General features: G+C 35.7%; 2 protein-coding genes and 1 pseudogene across 2 annotated transcripts; all 3 read right to left on the bottom strand.

The window, feature by feature from the left end:
• Positions 1–1,579: 1,579 nt before the first annotated feature.
• On the bottom strand, positions 1,580–2,117 carry LOC120218386 (jacalin-related lectin 2-like). The gene is made up of 2 exons (XM_039215333.1): positions 1,905–2,117; positions 1,580–1,819 (listed from the first exon to the last, which is right to left on the bottom strand). The coding sequence occupies exons 1-2, from the start codon at positions 2,115–2,117 to the stop codon at positions 1,580–1,582; spliced, it is 453 nt and encodes a 150-aa protein (XP_039071264.1).
• A 1,415-nt stretch (positions 2,118–3,532) lies between these two features.
• On the bottom strand, positions 3,533–4,610 carry LOC120218647 (glutelin type-A 2-like). Its single transcript, XM_039215575.1, has one exon. It carries the CDS (start codon positions 4,601–4,603, stop codon positions 3,533–3,535), a length of 1,071 nt encoding a protein of 356 aa, XP_039071506.1. The 5' UTR covers positions 4,604–4,610.
• A 1,569-nt stretch (positions 4,611–6,179) lies between these two features.
• Positions 6,180–9,558, bottom strand: LOC120218387 (annotated as a pseudogene).
• Positions 9,559–17,851: the final 8,293 nt, after the last annotated feature.

Here is a 17,851-nt window from a genome sequence, read left to right on the forward strand (position 1 = left end):
AAATGTGGAGATACGATACTGACAGGCTATGTAGATGCTGACTTAGCCGGAAATGTTGACATCAAAAGGAGCACTACAGGGTATGTCTATACTCTAGGAGGTACTGCAGTGAGTTGGATTGCTCAACTACAGAAGATAGTTGCTCTCTCCACAACTGAAGCAGAATATGTCGCTGTTACAGAAGCCATCAAGGAGATGGTTTGGCTCTAAAGTTTCTTGGAATAGTTAGGCAAGAAGCAAAAAAACAACGTCTTGTATTGCGACAGTCAAAGTGCTATCCATCTAGTGAAGAATCCGTCTTTTCATTCCAAGACGAAGCACATACAATTGCAATATCATTTTATCCGGTCTCTTCTGGAAGATGGGATTTTGAAACTTGAAAAGATTAGTGGAGCTCAAAATCCGGCAGACATGTTGACAAAGACGGTGACCACGGACAAACTGAAGTTGTGTTTAGCTTCAGTTGGCATGCTAGAATAACAAGACTAGAAATGATGCTGCATTAATCGAGGTGTGAAGACAGATTAAAATCAGTCTTCAAGTGGGAGAATTTTAAAGTCAATGGTGGCGCCAACAATTGTTGAAACTAAAGCAATTTTTTCGGTGGCTTTAAATGCGTCGAAAGTTTTTTGAAATGAGATAATTATAATTAGTCCCTGGACTTTAAGATATTTATAAGATTAGTCCTTAAGCTTCAACTATAAATACCCTAGCTCATTTAGCTTCAAAATCATTTCTTTCTTCCAATACTAGAGAACTTTCTTGTGAGTAGTGAGTGTTTTGTAAACACCTGTAAAATTTCTCTCTTAGTAAAAGATCTGCAGCAGTCCGGAGACGTAGGCATAATTGGTTGAACTTCGTTATCAATTTCGGGGTATTATTTTTCCGTTTTTATTTCACATTCTCACTAATCTGGTTATAGGGAAATTATTCGTACTCGGTTTATTTCCCAACAATATATATATAATTGGCTGAAGTGGTCCATAGCTGAGGAGTTGCCGTTGGAGAGAATCCAAGCAAGGTTACACTACAGGACAAGAGCAATGACACCTGTAAACAAATAATTGGTGGCTGTTAGAGCCTTATAATATATATTTTGAGCTAAAGACTATCATTTATTCATACGGATGAGCACATACAATTGCAATATCATTTTATCCGATCTCTTCTGGAATATGAGATTTTGAAACTTGAAAAGATTAGTGGAGCTCAAAATCCGGCAGACATGTTAACAAAGACGGTGACCACAGACAAATTTTATAATTTCGTCATCTTAAATATTATAAATTTATATATAATATAAATTCTACATCTAATTATTAGTGACATTACCAAATAATAAAATAGTTCTGGCCTCTCAATGATGAACTTTACACAAACAAAAAATTCCATCTCAAATATCAAATTACTTGCCAAGTTGGCCATAAATCCATACGAGATTTCAGATAAAAAGATAGATTCTTAAATGAAAGATAATATTATATTTCCAAACAAAATACAAATGCAGTAAGATAAAAAGCATATGAAAATCCAAATGAAACCATGATGTTTAGCATATATTTCTTCTTCATAATATTCATTATTCATCTCTAGTCTTAAGATAAGCTCCAATGGAGGTTAGACATCCATTTTTGGTGTGGCCAAAAAATCCACCAAACCGACGGTTCAGCCCAAATTGAAAGTTGAATTCTCTTGAACGAGTGTTAACAGCACCAAAGGGACCGAATTCTCTTGCATTGGTTATAAAAGTAAGTGATTCAATATGAAAACAACATTTCCCCTTTACCCCTGTGAGGTACTCTGAAGAATTGAGCTTTACCTGTAATTTACAAATACATAAAAATAAAAAGTTATAATTAGAAAAAAAAGATAAATTTTTTGAAATAAAATGGCGTGTAACTTACAACATTGAAATGTGAACCATTAGATATTCCATGTAGCCTGGACAAGACCTGCATTCCTTGTGGATTAACATACTTAAATTGCAAAGAAGCAATATAATAAGAGCAATAAGAAATATAAATTTCAATGATTCTATCATTTCCCTTCTCATCCCATTCTCCTCCAGAACGATCATTTCCGACCGGCCCTACTTTTATCATTTCTGGGAAACTCATTTGCTAAAAGTAAACAAGGATGGACTTTCCTTCCTTCTTAACTCATATATATATATATATATAGGTAGAGCATGGGTTTAGCATTAATGCATGTTTTGTTAATTGGATGGCAGTGATGAGTTTTGTTGATTTACGAGACGCTATGGTTATCGAATCAAGAATCATATGGCAATGAACCAAGGTCAAGTTCATCCATTCTTATTTAATGATAATTAGTATGTTGGAAAAAGTAAAATCACTTCCATTATATTGACTAAAGATTAATTGATTTTTTTAAAGTAATACGGGAAAGTATTTATTTATCGGAAATCGTATCAATAACGTCTTGCCAATTACAAACTGAACAAAAACAGTTGAGACTATCATAACACCTTACAATGATCACCTAGTGATAGCTTGATAAGTAAAAGTATGAACAAATCAAGCAACGATGGATATAAATTGATCGCACCAACAGCTCCAAGCACCAACCATGGAGGAGAAAAACTTGGAGAATATCCAAAACGATAAACGGAGAAGACGATTTCCCCGAAAGGTAATCCCATTCATGGAACCATATTGAAATACATATCAAGAAACAACCTACACCGAAAGTCCACAAACACCAGCCATGATACCCTTTACTAGAAAAAAGGCCAAGAGAAAACCATAATAAAACTAAAATTAAAAATTAGTAAAAGTAAAAGGAAAGAACGAAAAATAGAAACAAAAGGGCATGGAGATGGCCATGAACGACCACCACCATTGTCTCAAAGATCCTGTCGATCGGCTTGTAACTCCTGAACAGCCTCAGAGCAAGAACAAATTTGATAACTGCCGCAGAGCGTGTTGGTAACTTTTTTTTAGAGAATATAAATGTGAGTAAACATAAGATTAATTGAATTTAAATTACTAAAACTGAGTTCCATCAAAATATATAATTTAGTTTTCTTTCTTATAATTTGAATTTTTACAATATTTTTTGAATATTTCACATAATTATTACATTTATAATTTTTTTAAAGATTTTTTTGTATTTTTTATTTATCGTTAAATTTTTTTTATAGAAGCATCAAATTAATAATTTAATTATATTTTTAGGAAAATTAGATATTAAACCTTTTTTTAAGATGCAATATCATCATTTAAAATAAGATGATTTGATAATATTAATAATTAAAGCATAATTTTCCATAATTGAATGGTAAAAGTAATATATACACATAAATAAACCATTTGTAATTGATTTATCTTTTTATATATAAAAGATTGGTGATGAAAATTTCATTAGAATCTAAAATAATGGACATATATGAATTCTCATAATTTATTTGATAAAATTAACATTAACCTAAAGCTAACACTAGAAAGAGCTGCGAACAAAAAAACTAAAAAAAAACATTTATTTGATAAAACTAACACTAGCAGAGAGTTTATCACTTTGGTGGTGGGAAGAAGATGGCATCATTTGTCCTCTTGGAACGGAAAACCTTCTCTGTCTCGGCTGGAACCTCGAATGCCGCTTGAAGAACTTCAGGAGATAAGGCCTTCCACGCCCCAATGCTTCCGGCCAAGTGGGTGAACATAGGGTTGGGTGTGGTAATGATTGAGAACCACGATAAGCCGTCCTGATCCGCAATCTTCGAAACAACATAGAACCTCGGAACGATCAACAGATTACCCGCTTTCACAACAGTTTCCAGTACCCGCTTGCCGTCGACGCCGACGACTTGGAGATGACCGCTGCCCTTGACAATGTACGTAACCTGCAAGGCCGAATCGCAAGAGAAGCCAGGAGAGCACATTGCATTGCCTTCCAACCTAACGAGGTCAGCACCTAACCCTACCTGACCGACTAGAGGGAGGTTTTTGGTGTTCAAGAGAACAACATTGCCAGCGCCTTTGATATCGGTATCCAACGGAGCTTCCTCGCAGTTCAAAGCCATTCCCTTTCGATGATCCGGCTTCGGTTCGGGCATCTTAACATTGGCATCGAGCTTGACGATGCCTTTTCCGTTTTGGTTTCCGATAAGAGCCTTAGCAGTTTCATCATCCACATCCCATGCTCTTTTCACAAAATCTGTCGTGAAGCCGGTGAAGATGCCGTTGGAGCCGGTGAGAAAGAAATCCGTGAATTGACCGGCTTTATGACCTTTTGAAGTATCTCCCATGAAAAGGACGACCAATTCAGTGTCCTCCTTGTTATACCACCAGGTGATAACACCGAAAGGAAGGGCGATGGCATCACCCTTCTTGATAGAAATCACCTTCTCCTCGGATTCAGGCAGAATAATCCCGGCAACTCCGACTCCTTGAAGAACATAAGCAACTCTAGAAGAATCCGAGTAACCAGGAAGGGCAAAGCCGTTCTTTTCAAGAGCTAATTTGGCAGCACCAATGTTGCCTTGACGCAACATAGGAAGTTCATTAGGGCACCAAGCATGGTAGCTTCCACCATCGTCTCCGTATACTTTCTTCGCCAACTTCGGAGAAAGATCGAGTTCCATCTTTATGATTCACCTGAGAATTGAAACACAAAATAGGGCTATTGGATATATATAGCCGTGAGATGAAGATGTTTAGGGCTATTGGATATATATAGCCGTGAGATGCAGATGTTTGTTTCTCTTTTAATCACCAAAATCTAGAGTCCTATATATTTAAAACTTCTAAAACAAATCACTCTGTTGATAATTGTTAACAAACAAGAAGAATTCAATGATTACACAAATCCTTAAGGATAGTTGATATCTACTTAGTTTTGATGCACAAATTTATATTATATTGATTACTTAGACATAATATATTGTATATACAATTTTAAACTTTATTATAGACAATTAATATAAAATATTTATATGAAAACTATTAAGAATAAATTGTTACAAATATTATCAATTAATATAAAGAATTTATGCAAAGTGATTTGAATATAACATTAAAATTTAATAAATATATAAACTATTTAATTTAAAAGATAAATATCCTTTTATTTTTGAAAAAAAAAACCCTTTTCACGTAAATATAAGAGTTTTCTTTTTCTTAAAACTTTTATAAAATTTGTAATATATTGTACTACGTACCTCCTTCCCATTAATTGTGTCAATTATTGATTTTTTAAAAGTTAAAATTTTTAAACTTTGATCATAATTATTTTAAATAATTAAATTTTATAAAATGTATATTTAAAACTACTTGATTTAAGATTTTTAAAATATATTTTTTTTCATATTTTTTTTTCATTTGTATTAGACTGATAAACCTCCCTTGACGTGGAAGCAAAGATTGGAAATATGCATTGGAGATGCAAGTGGACTTCACTCTCTTCGCACTGGCGCAAGGTATCCAATCATACACAGAGATGTTAAGACTACAAACATTTTAGGGAACAAGTCAATCTGGCCGATTACGCTCTGCATTGCCAAACGAAAGGAACACTCTATCAAATCATCGATCCACATCTTGAGGGAAAGATTAACTCGGAGTGCTTTAAGATATTCTCGGACGTATCGGTAAAGTGTTTATCGGATAACAGGATTGATCGACCTTCGATCGGCGACCTGCTTTGGAATCTCGAGAAGGCCAATGATGCTTATGATAGTGTTAGTTTTATCAAATAAATCACGATAGTTCATGCATGTCCATAATTTTTTTTTCAAATGAAATTTTAATGGTAAGTGTTTTATATATAAAAGACAATTAATTACAAATGATTTATATATATATATATATATTACATTTACTATTCAATTATAAAAGAATAAAAAATCTATTAAGTATTTAAATTTAAAAATCGAGTGAAAATTTTTAATTGACTAATTTTTAAATTAAAAGAACTAAAATACCATTATACCTAAAAAAATTGGGAGGCACAATTCCCGATCTCTTAGTGGCTTCATCTCTGCTAGTAAAATTTTGATCAAATAATTAATCATTTGCTATGTTGCTCTGGCTAGTTCATTCTTATCCTAAAATGCATTTACTTGATATCCGTATCCGTATTCGTATCCGAGACTTTTTTACGTGAATACAGGTGTGGTTGTCCAACATGGAACTCATCTCGGAATCCAGGTAGCACATGTATCATCTTCCTTTTGGATCCGCAAACGTTGAGTGAATGGGGCTTAACGTGCTCGATTCGACTTCATTGTTAGCTATCTGTTCATAAATGGAGATCGTTGCAGCATGTATATCATAAGCATCATTGGCCTTCTCTTGTGCCAATTCAACTCTTCCAGGGTTTTCCTGCAATTGAAGGCAGAACTCGAGATTCCAAAGCACGTCTCCGATCGAAGGCCAATCGATCCCGTTATCCGATAAACACTTTCCCGCTATGTCTGAGAATATCTTAAAGTACTCCTGGTTAATCTTTCCCTCAAGATGTGGATCGATGATTTGATGGAGTGTTCCTTTCGTTTGGCAATGTAGAGCGTAATCGGCCAGACTGACTTGTTCCCTCGGCAAGTTCGAATCCAATACCGGCCTTGCGCACAACACCTCGAAAAGGACTACTCCAAATGAGTACACGTCGGATTTTTCGGTTAATTGTTGCCTACGGAAGTATTCAGGGTCCAAGTAACCGAAGCTACCTTTCACCATTGTACTAACATGAGTTTGGTTAAGACTTGAACCGGTTTTCGATAGTCCGAAATCGGAAACTTTCGTGACCCAATTCTCATCCACTAAAATGTTTGTTGTTTTAACATCTCCGTGTATGATTGGATACCTTGCGCCAGTGTGAAGATAGTGAAGTCCACTTGCAGCTCCAATGCATATTTCCAATCTTTGCTTCCACGTCAAGGGAGGTTTATCAGTCTGATACAAATGTTCCCTTAAGGTTCCATTAGCCATATAATCGTAGACCAAGATCATCTCCCCGGCTTCTTCGCAAAATCCGATTAACGAGACCAAATGCCAGTGTCTAAGCTTCGAGAGCATCTCGATTTCGTTCTGGAATTCGTGAAGTCCTTGTTCCGAAGAAGGGTTTGCTCTTTTGATAGCAACTTTAGTCCCTCCATCTATAGTACCCTTATAAACATTGCCAAATCCACCGACACCGATGACCTGTGATTCATGAAAGTTCTTGGTTCCGTTTTTTATATCCAGTAAGGAGAAATGCCTGCAGAGACCGGCGGCCGCTGCTTTTTCGGCTCGATTTGTCTCCACGGGAACTGCCATAAATTGGCAACAGATTGACGGTTTGACTAGCACCATCATGCTGGCTCTTTTTCTTAACAAAAACAAGTATGGCAGCCACTAAAGCACAACTAGTAATCCCTCCAGCCACCCCACCAAGCATTTTCTCAACTTTAGACCTTGATGTTGAGAAATGTCCACCATCTTGTTCTTCTGCATTAGTAAGCATTTCTGATGGCAACGGATTCGGACCGGCCAATTGAAAACCTCCAATCCGTTAAGAATCGAATCATAACGCTTGGTTCTCCTCCATCGGACCGGATGCAATGTCACCCGAATCTCGTCCACTCCGGTTTGATCCAAAACATAGAGTGCATAATCTTTATAACTGGTCTCCCCTTAGCTCCTGACCATGCAAGTACATCAGCCCTTCGCTCTGCTGTTTGGTTGTTAAGAAAGATATCAAACACTCTTTCCCTGATACTACTCAGCTGATTCTCACAAAAATGAAGCCTAACAACATATGTGAAATCTGCATCAACATGGAAAATCCAAGTAAGGTTATGTTTCTCGTTAACTTTCGAATAAGCCCCATCGTCCGCGCCTTGCTATGCACATTCAACGGCGCGATGTCTTCGGTTACTTCCTTCGTATATTAGATCTTAACATCTCTCTTGGCATGGGAGATGGCACCGACCCCACCACCGAAAAAATACGGCAAATCGTTGTACCACGTCCGAGTAAGGCCGGAGTCGTTGTGCGGTGCAATGAACCGTCCGCCTATGTGTAGCCTAAACGTCGTTTGCAGAGTTGAGCCATGGAGATCAAGAGTTTCAGGCTTTCAGCACTATATCCAGCAATACCAACAGGTTTTTGGAATATATCAGGCATAGGGATCACTTCAATTCCATTGATGAATGCATACGATTCCTTGCAGGGTGTGATCTTAAGGTTGAGATTGCCCGATTGGCATCAAAGAGAATTCCCTTTGTGGCGATTGGTTCGGTGGAATATTTTTGAGAGAATTGAAATCTGGGAATGAATTGAAATATGTATGAATTGGAATCTGAATCTAAAACTTGTTTGGTTAGCAGAAAATTGAATTGAAATTTAATTACATATTCTGTTTAGTTCGCAAAATGTCAGATGAGTTTGATTTCAGTAATGTAAAATGACAGAATTACTTTTCTTATTTTTTGCTTAATTTTAGTTTGTTTTATAACTTACATGTAGCAATATATTATAAAAATTTAAAAAATATTAAAATTTCATTTTATTGATTGATTATTCATTTCAATAAATTATAAAAATCATACTAATAAACATCATAAGTTAAAATTATTCCAATTAGGATGGTCATGGGTCGAGTTGGGTCGGGTTTTTGGTCCACCCGACCCGAGAACAAGGGAACCTCCACCTGAGACCCGACCCGACCAAAATAAAGTTTCACCCGACTATATAAGGTAAAATTATATTTTTTTCGGGTCGGGTCGGGTATTTTTCACCCTAAACCGAACTCGACCCGAATATCAAACTTAAAAAAACCCGACCTGACCCGAACCAGAAATTTTTTTAAAAAAATCCGACATGTTCCCGAATTTTTTAAAAAAATTGACCCTAACCCGACCCAAATATCACACTTAAAAAACCTGATCCGAACCCGATTTTTTAAAAAAAATCCGACCCGAATACCAAAAGATTGATGAGGATAATATGGTCAAATTTCACATTCTCTCTTCTAAAGGATTTCAATTCCATCATATTATGGATGGAATTTACTTTCACTCTTGATGAAATTGGATTCCAACTCTCCCTTTAAAAACTTGAACCAAACATGGAAAAGTGATGGTTTTGGATTCCAATTCCCCTAATTCTGATTCCAGCGAACCAAACGCCACCTTAAGACATAAGCCTGCGTGAACGCTTTCGCCGTGAAAGCCGCGCTGAAGTTGTTGAGCAGCGTGATGCCGTTGGCAGGGACGGAGAAATAGGCGCTGAAAGGATCGAAGTTGCCGTACGTGGCGGGGTAAAAATGGAGCCGAAGCCATAGGCGAGACTTGGAAAAAACCGGGAACTTTTACATCGTCAACGATGATTGAAAAACTCTGGCGTTCATTTATGGAACTGTCGATGGCAATAAAGGGTCCTCGAATTCAGCCTCGACGGCCTCCGTATCATCTCTGCTATCGGACGAAGCTATAAACTCCTGGTCGGGAATCCAATTTCGGCCATCGGAATCGATGCCATCGCCACCACAGCAAGAAAGGATGTAAGAGACGGGTGCTGATTCTGGACTATTTTCTCCAAGAACATGAAATGCGTTCATAGTAAAAGTGCAACAATAAAAAGCGAGAAACAAGGATTTGGAGATGGATTTCATGTTCAAGAGAAAAGGAAGAAAGAAATTGTGAAAGATGGCCAAAAAAACAGAGGACTTGCAAATCCTCAACAATCCAGGAAAACAATGAAATCCATGGATTTTTTTTTTTGGAATCTTGGAAAAGAGAAAGGCGATGAAGGATGCATGAGGGACGTTCAAAGAACGATTAAAATATGTGTGTAAATGGTGATTTTTGGAAAGTATAACGTTCTATAGAAAAACGGCAAAGTTTGGAGTTTGCTGCATTGAAATATGGCTTTTTCTGTACGTGAGAGCACTTGGCGATTCTTTAAGGATGTAATATGCAAATAATCATGCAATTATAGAGTGATATTTTTAATCTAGCAAAGCTATAAAATATTCATATGAGATTAAAAAAATAATAAATTAATTAGATTATATGATTGTTAACAAATTGATACAATTAAATTTTAACCCTCAATATCTATATATTATTATACTTTATTTCTAATTCTAAAATTTTAACCCATAGTGTAAGAGGGAGTGTATTTATCCCTAGAGGTTTCAGATTTAAATAGTTGCGTTTGTAGGTGTGTGTATGTTGTCAATTATTATGAAAGATTTTGAACATATAGTATCTACATAAATTGTCATGCAATCGAAGACAATGATGATGATGGTCACAACGTGGAGGAGGATGACAAAGAGGCTAACGAGGGACGAGAAGAGGCGAAGGGAGAACACAACGGAGATGCAACTGGAGATAATATTGGATATGATGTAAATAGGGATAGATCAAGGGAGCATTAACCGTACGAAAATTTCAAATTCTTATATATTTTAGATTTTTTTGTATTTATATTGATAATTTGTTTTTATCCCTTAAAATTTTATAATTTTATTCTTTCTAAAATTTTATAAGTTTGCTCCGTAACATTAAATTCTACGTCCATCTCTTGAAGTAATGTAATTGTAAAAGAAGATCTTGTGAGTATGGTAGTAGGATTGGGTGATTGTGAATAGGGATAATGTTCAAGTACAATACATGCCTAATGGAATTTCGATGGATTTGCAAGAGGTATTAATTGGTGGATCGGATTGGTTTGCTGAGACTCAATGAAATTTTGATAAATTTGTAAATATTTTAAGAGAATTGAGAGATGATTCAGATTGGATTGTCTCAGTGAACTTAAGAGTTGAAGATATAGGAAGGCATCCATTGTGACCAAATATATAGTTTTGCAACTTTTCAAGTTAGTGTAAATGTTATTTATAGAACACGTCAAATTGTTTCAGTGATAAAAAGAAATATTGCTTTACTTAGAAATCACGAGTCCGAACAGCTACGTCTACAGAATATTTGTTGTCAATTAATTAAGAAATTTCTAAACAATTATTACCTTATATTCCCATCATACTATTAAATGTTTGTCTTTCTTAGCCTCTAATTTTAGTTTGGAATTCATTTAATTTTTGCTGTTAATAAGTATAATACTTGATAAATAATTGAAAATTCGAAAAGTAGAAAAACTGAAGATTTTGTCAAAAGAGAAGAAGGGTGAATGAGGTTAACTTGGTATAATATGGAATGTTGGGATTAATTTTTAAAAATTATAATTATATTCAATTTTTTAAATTAACATATCATCTTTTGTTAAATTTTAAAAAAAATCAAATTGTTACTTTTTAAGTCTGATGATCATTTTATATTTTTTCAATAATCAAAAGATTTAACAAAAAATACCTTAAAATTAGATGATTATTTATATATTTTACCCTTTGAAATTATTTGAGTTTGATATAAATTTAAATATTTGGATATATTAACTCATCAAGCAAACTCAATGATAAAAAGGAGTGTTGTTCTCCCTAGAGGTATCGGATTCGAACAGCTGCATCTGCAAGATGTGTATTGTGAATGACTAAGAAAAACTCTAAACAAATATTAACTTATAATCATCATAGACTATATAAAAAAAAATTTGGATATAATCATGTTTGGATCGAATTGAGTCCATTTTATTAATTTTTATAATTAAATGAGATGTCCACCTTGCTCGCATTCTTTTCATGAACTTTGCATTGTGACCTAGCTGAAGAAGAAACGCTGCCCTTGTTGTCTTTTTGACATGTCAAATGTGAAAAATAAAGTTTAGGTGAATGTACTTATTAAATTTATATATAAATATATCAATTTTACTCGTATACTTTTTAAAAACTAAATAAATTCAAATAAAATTTTAATTTTAATTAAAGAAACGAATAAGATATTATTCATTAAATTTATATATTATGCTATAGATTTTTTTTTAACAATGGTAACATGATTTCATTAATATAAATAATAGAAAAATCAAAATTACAACACATCTAAACATAAAGCAAAAAATGAGACAATAGTCACAAAAAAACTCATAGATAAAACGAAAATATTAAAAGATGCGAAGAAAACGAAACATTCTACTAAGAATTACGTCCAATATCAAAAGAACCTAGTAACCCTCATAAAACTCATTGTCTCTATCGAACTAGACACTTTACGAAGTGATAAAAGAGTTGTGAGTGAACCAAACAATTTAACAAGCTACTTCGCTACACAATTTTGATTATATCAGCAAACAACATTTAACCAATGAGGGGATCTGACAATACGTGACCTTCAACAAACTAATCAGAAAACAAATATCGTAAGGATCTTTGTGCAGGCATCAATACGGTCACAGAGGTATTCGAAAAACATACCAAAACTGTTGCGGAAGACGGCTATCGGATAGAGCAAAATCACAACTGATAATTTGAGAAAATAAAAATGAAGATAAAGAAGACACAAAATTTACGTGGAAAACTCCTAAATAATATAGGGTAAAAACCACGGGCAACTGTAGAAGAATTTCACTATGAGAAAAATAGGAATTACAACCTCTCTCGATCTACCAAGGAGAAAACAATGATAATTCTCTCTTGATAAAAAGGAGAAAACAACTCTCAAGAAACTCTCTAAATTCTCTATAGTATTGGAAGAAAGCTAGAATGCTTTGGGATGGTTTTGAAGCTAAATGAGCTAGGGTATTTATAGTTGAAGCTTAAGGACTAATTTGTAAATACCCTAAATTACAATGACTAAAATTAAGATTTTACCATTGTTGATTTTCAACAAATAGCCAACCCCTTTTGACAAAATTGGTGGCTGCCACCGAAAGTGGCTTGGCCACTTGTTTATTTTTCAACAATCTCTCACTTGAAGATTTGATTAGAACAATCATATCTTCATACAATTCTTTCTACTTTGTACCATCATGTTGCTTATGTCTCTGACAGGCCACAAGAGGATCGACACCAAGTAAATTTATCAACGTTGATCGCCTTTGTCATGAAATCTGCTATGTTGTCTTTGGTATGGATCTTCTGCATATCTACTGTCCCTTCTTTCACCTTTTCACGAATGAAATGATACTGAACTCGTATGTGTTTTGTCCTTGAATGAAATGTTGGATTCCTTGCTAGATGCAAGGCGCTTTGACTGTCACAAAACAGAGAGACATACTCTTGATTATGCCCAAGCTCCTCCAATAGCATCTTCAACCAAATTTCTTCTTTACTGGCTTGTGTAGCTGCTACATATTCTGCTTCTGTTGTGGATGTAGCCACAACTGACTGCAATTTTGAAACCCAGCTTACAACTCCACCAACAACTTTGAACACATATCCTGTAGTAGATTTGCTTTTATCCAAATCCCCTGCATAGTCAGAATCTACATACCCATTTATTAGTAAGTTTGATCCTCTGTAACATAATGCAACATTTGAGGTCCCTTTGATGTATCTCAGGATCCTCTTTACTGTATTCCAATGCTCTTTGCCTGGATTCGCCATGTACCGACTAACCACTCCCACTGCTTGTGCAATGTCTGGTCTTGTGCATATCATAGCAAACACTAAACTTCCCACTACCGATGCATACGGTACTCGAGACATCTTCATCCTCTCTTCTTCACTGCTAGGACTCATACTGGAGGATAATTTGAAGTTAATAGGAAGGGAGATAGAAATTGGCTTACAATCTTGCATGCTGAATTGTGACAAAATCTTCTTTAAGTAATTCTTTTGTGAAAGCCAAATCTTCCTATTACTTCTGTCTCGGTGAATTTGCATCCCTAGAATCTTGTTTGCTGATCCCAAGTCCTTCATTTCAAATTCCCTAGCCAGTTGTGCCTTCAATTCGTCAATATGATCTTTTTTGAGTCCTGCAACCAATATGTCATCCACATACAACAGCAATATAACAAAATCGTTATCACCAAACCTCTTAAAATAAGCACAAGGGTCTGCATTAAGTCTGTTATATCCAAGGCACATAATGAAAGAATCAAATCTCTTATACCAACACCTCGGCGCCTGCTTTAGACTGTACAGAGATTTGTTTAACCTGCAAACCAAGTTCTTCTTTTCTTTTTCTTCAAAACCTTCAGGCTGGAGCATGTAAATCTCTTCTTCAAGATTTCCATGAAGAAAAGTTGTTTTAATCTAGCTGCTCTAGATGTAAGTTCAATGTAGCACACATTGCCAAAACTACTCAAACTGTTGTTAGTCGAACAACAGGAGAAAATATTTCATTGAAATCAATACCTTCTTTTTGAGCATATCCTTTAACCACCAGTCTTGCACGATACCTCTCAACTTGATCATCACCATTTCGCTTGATTTTGAAGACCCATTTGTTACCAATTGGCTTCATTCCTTGTGGTAGTGGCACAATGTCCTATGTATTATTTTTATGAAGGGCTTCGATTTCTTCTTGCATCGCCATCATCCACAGTGAAGCATCTGAGCTGTTTATTGCCTCCTGGTATGTTGATGGCTCACCGTACTCTGTTAAAAGGCAGTATGCAATATTACCTTCTATAACATAATCTGAGTTCCAATTGGGACGTCTTCTCACACGATCTGATTGACGAGTTGTTGGAGCTTCAGAACTCTCTGGTTCTTGTTCATCATGTGCTGGTTCTGCTTCAGAATAATCTCCTTGTTCAACCTCTTTTTCCATATGTATCTGTGTAATCTCTGACTTTTCAGCACTATCATCATCTTCTTTTCTTTGTAATTTATCTTCTACAAAGATAACATCCCTGCTGATGATCACTTTGCGGGCAGTGGGATCTCACGAGCGATACCCCTTTACACCATTAGCATACCCCAAGAATTTGAATTTCCTGGATTTTGGATCTAGCTTTGAAATTTCTTGGGAGTTGTACACCACGTACACAATACTTCCAAATACTTGGAGGTTTGAATAATCAGCTGGTTTACCAGTCCATATCTCCATCGGTGTCTTTAGCTCTATTGCAGTTGATGGAGCTCGATTCACCAAATAACAAGCGGTATTGACTGCTTCTGCCCAGAATGATTTTTCTAGGCATGCATCCCTCAACATTGCTCTTGTTCTTTCTAACAAGGTTATGTTCATCCGCTCTGCCACTCCATTTTGTTGAGGAGAGTTCGCCACTATGAACTGTCTTTTGATGCCTTCTTTCCTGCAAAAGTCATCAAATTCTTCGCTTGTGTATTCTCCTCCATTATCTGTTCTGAAACACTTGATCTTATTTCCAGAATCAAGTTCCACCCGCGCTTTGAAGTTTTTGAAAGTTGAAAAAACATCTGACTTCTTCTTAATAGGGTATACCCAGCATCTCCTAGAGTAGTCATCAATAAATGAGACAAAGTATTTTGCTCCGCCTAGGGATGTAACTGGTGCTTGCCATACGTCAGAGTGAACCAATTCTAGAACACTTTTGCCTCTAGAATTTGTCGTGTTGAATTTCAACCGGTGCTGCTTACTTGTTATGCAATGCTCACACAAGGTAAGTGATACCTTTGTTAAGCCTGGAAGTAGGTTTTGCTCCACAAGGACTTTCATTCCTTGTTCTGACATGTGTCCAAGTTTATGATGCCATAGCATTGCAGAATTTGAACTACATGAGGCAACAGAGGCTTCTGCTTCTAGCAAAGTCTCTCTCTTCAGCATGTACAAGTTTGCAGCTATCTTTTCGCCTTTCAGCACCACAAGCGCTCCACGGAACACCTTCATTATTCCTTTCCGTGTTTCAATCTTGCTTGCATTATTATCCAATAATCCGTAGGATAATAAATTTTTCTTCAGGCCTTTCACGTGCCGCACATCTGGAATAACTTTAATTGTTCCATCATATATCTTTAATTTGATGGTTCCTACACCAACGATCTCTAAGGCATGATCATTGCAACTATACACAAATCCTTCTGAGACAAGTTCAAAATGATGGAACCATTCTGTTCTTGAGGTCATGTGATATGTCGCTCCCGAATCAATGAGCCATATATCTGCAAATCGTTTTATTCCTTCCACGGTGGTTGACGCTTCACAGCATAGAGCATCTCCACCATCTGAAGTGTTTGTGGTATTGTCTTGTGGATTGGAGTTTTTATTTAGACTCCAACAATCCTTCTTCAAGTGACCCTTCTTTCCACAGTTGTAACACTTTAAATTCTTCTTGCTTCTCGACTTCGATCTACCATGTTTGTGACTACTGCTTTGGCCACGTTCTGTTGATCTCCCTATCATCGTTGTCAACGCTTCTGCTTGTTGCAGATTTACTTGTCTGTCTTCCTTGTTATTGCGCCGATTTTCTTCTTGTAGAACAGTAGCTGCAACGTCATCGAAGACTACAGCTTAAGGATGTAAGCTGGGAAAATAAAGTGTTCAGTGTATTTAAGTGCTCCGTCACTGAAGTAGATTCTGGCATACGGAGAATGTACAATTTTCTCTTAAGGAAAATTTTAATGTGCAGCGATGTGGCCTCGTACAGTTTGGTGAGATGATCCCATATCTCCTTAGTTGTCTTCTTCTCCTCGATACTTGACAATACTTCATCTGCTAATGCTAGATGAAAGTTTGCCATACCACTTCCGTCCATTTCGATCCATTTGTTATCGTCTGTGAAATCTACTGGCCTTTCGCTGATAGCTGCTAGACAACCGTCTTTCCTCAGGATGGCCTTTATCTTCAATTTCCACAATGAGAAATTTCTCCCATTGAACTTTTCAATATCAAATTTCGTTGTCACTGCTTCGTTTATGGATAGCTTCCACTATTTCACTATCGTGAATAATTCTCTGGAACCTTCAAAGATTGGGTAATAACTTCTTACTTTCTTATGTTGGAGGATCCACCTTTTGGTGGCAACCACAAAGACAATAAATAGATATTACACACTCTAATCTAGCTCGGATACCAATTGTTGCGGAAGACAGCTATCGGATAGAGCAAAATCGCAACTGATAATTTGAGAAAATAAAAATGAAGATAAAGAAGACATAAAATTTACGTGGAAAACCCCTAAATAATATAGGGTAAAAACCACGGGCAACGGTAGAAGAATTTCACTATGAGAAAAATAGGAATTACAACCTCTCTCGTTCTACTAAGGAGAAAACAATGATAATTCTCTCTTGATAAAAAGGAGAAAACAACTCTCAAGAAACTCTCTAAATTCTCTATAGTATTGGAAGAAAGCTAGAATGCTTTGGGATGGTTTTAAAGCTAAATGAGCTAGGGTATTTATAGTTGAAGCTTAAGGACTAATTTGTAAATGCCCTAAATTACAATGACTAAAATTGAGATTTTACCATTGTTGATTTTCAACAAATAGCCAACCCTTTTTGACAAAATTGGTGGCTGCCATCGAAAGTGGCTTGTCCACTTGTTTATTTTTCAACAAAAATCATAAGAAATGTGCCACAATAGCAGAGAAAAACGTGTCACAATAGCAAAAAAAAATATGCCACAAGGGCATCGAATCTTATTTAAAATTGAAAAAACTCAAAAAAAAAACATAGTATAAAGAAGAACAAGAAAAATAATAATCGACGGCCAACAACCAATATTAAGATTGATTTTGTCCCGCTAAACAAAAATCAAAAGAAACGAGAAGCTGACACAAAAATATTGAGAGAAAACTTAGGTTAATATCGTTTTAGATGTTTTTCAACTTATTCAAACATTTTCAAATATATATTCGATTGTTTTTTACGCTTTAAAGTTGAATTTCCTATGAATTTTGGCTCAAATGATGATGTGGTTAAAGGATTGATATTTTAAAAAAAAATGATCATTTTGATTCCAATAGTAAGTGGGCCAATCTAAGTTCTTTTTAAAAAAAAATCGATGAAAGCCTAAAAGGATCGGTCCCTTGACTAACAACAATCAAATATTTGGAAAAAAAGATTGATCTATTATGCTGCA

This window comes from Hibiscus syriacus, unplaced genomic scaffold (genome assembly GCF_006381635.1).
Source record: "Hibiscus syriacus cultivar Baekdansim isolate YM2019G1 unplaced genomic scaffold, ASM638163v2 tig00110198_pilon, whole genome shotgun sequence".
In the NCBI taxonomy this organism is placed as follows: Eukaryota; Viridiplantae; Streptophyta; class Magnoliopsida; order Malvales; family Malvaceae; genus Hibiscus; species Hibiscus syriacus.

What these genes read in the sequence shown, in the direction of transcription:
- LOC120218386 (XM_039215333.1), bottom strand. Translation starts at nt 2,117, where the DNA reads ATGAGTTTCCCAGAAATGATAAAAGTAGGGCCGGTCGGAAATGATCGT. An exon ending in ATGGTTCACATTTCAATGTT is followed by an intron (nt 1,820 to 1,904) that starts GTAAGTTACACG and finishes TGTAAATTACAG; the next exon opens with GTAAAGCTCAATTCTTCAGA.
- LOC120218647 (XM_039215575.1), bottom strand. Translation starts at nt 4,603, where the DNA reads ATGGAACTCGATCTTTCTCCGAAGTTGGCGAAGAAAGTATACGGAGAC.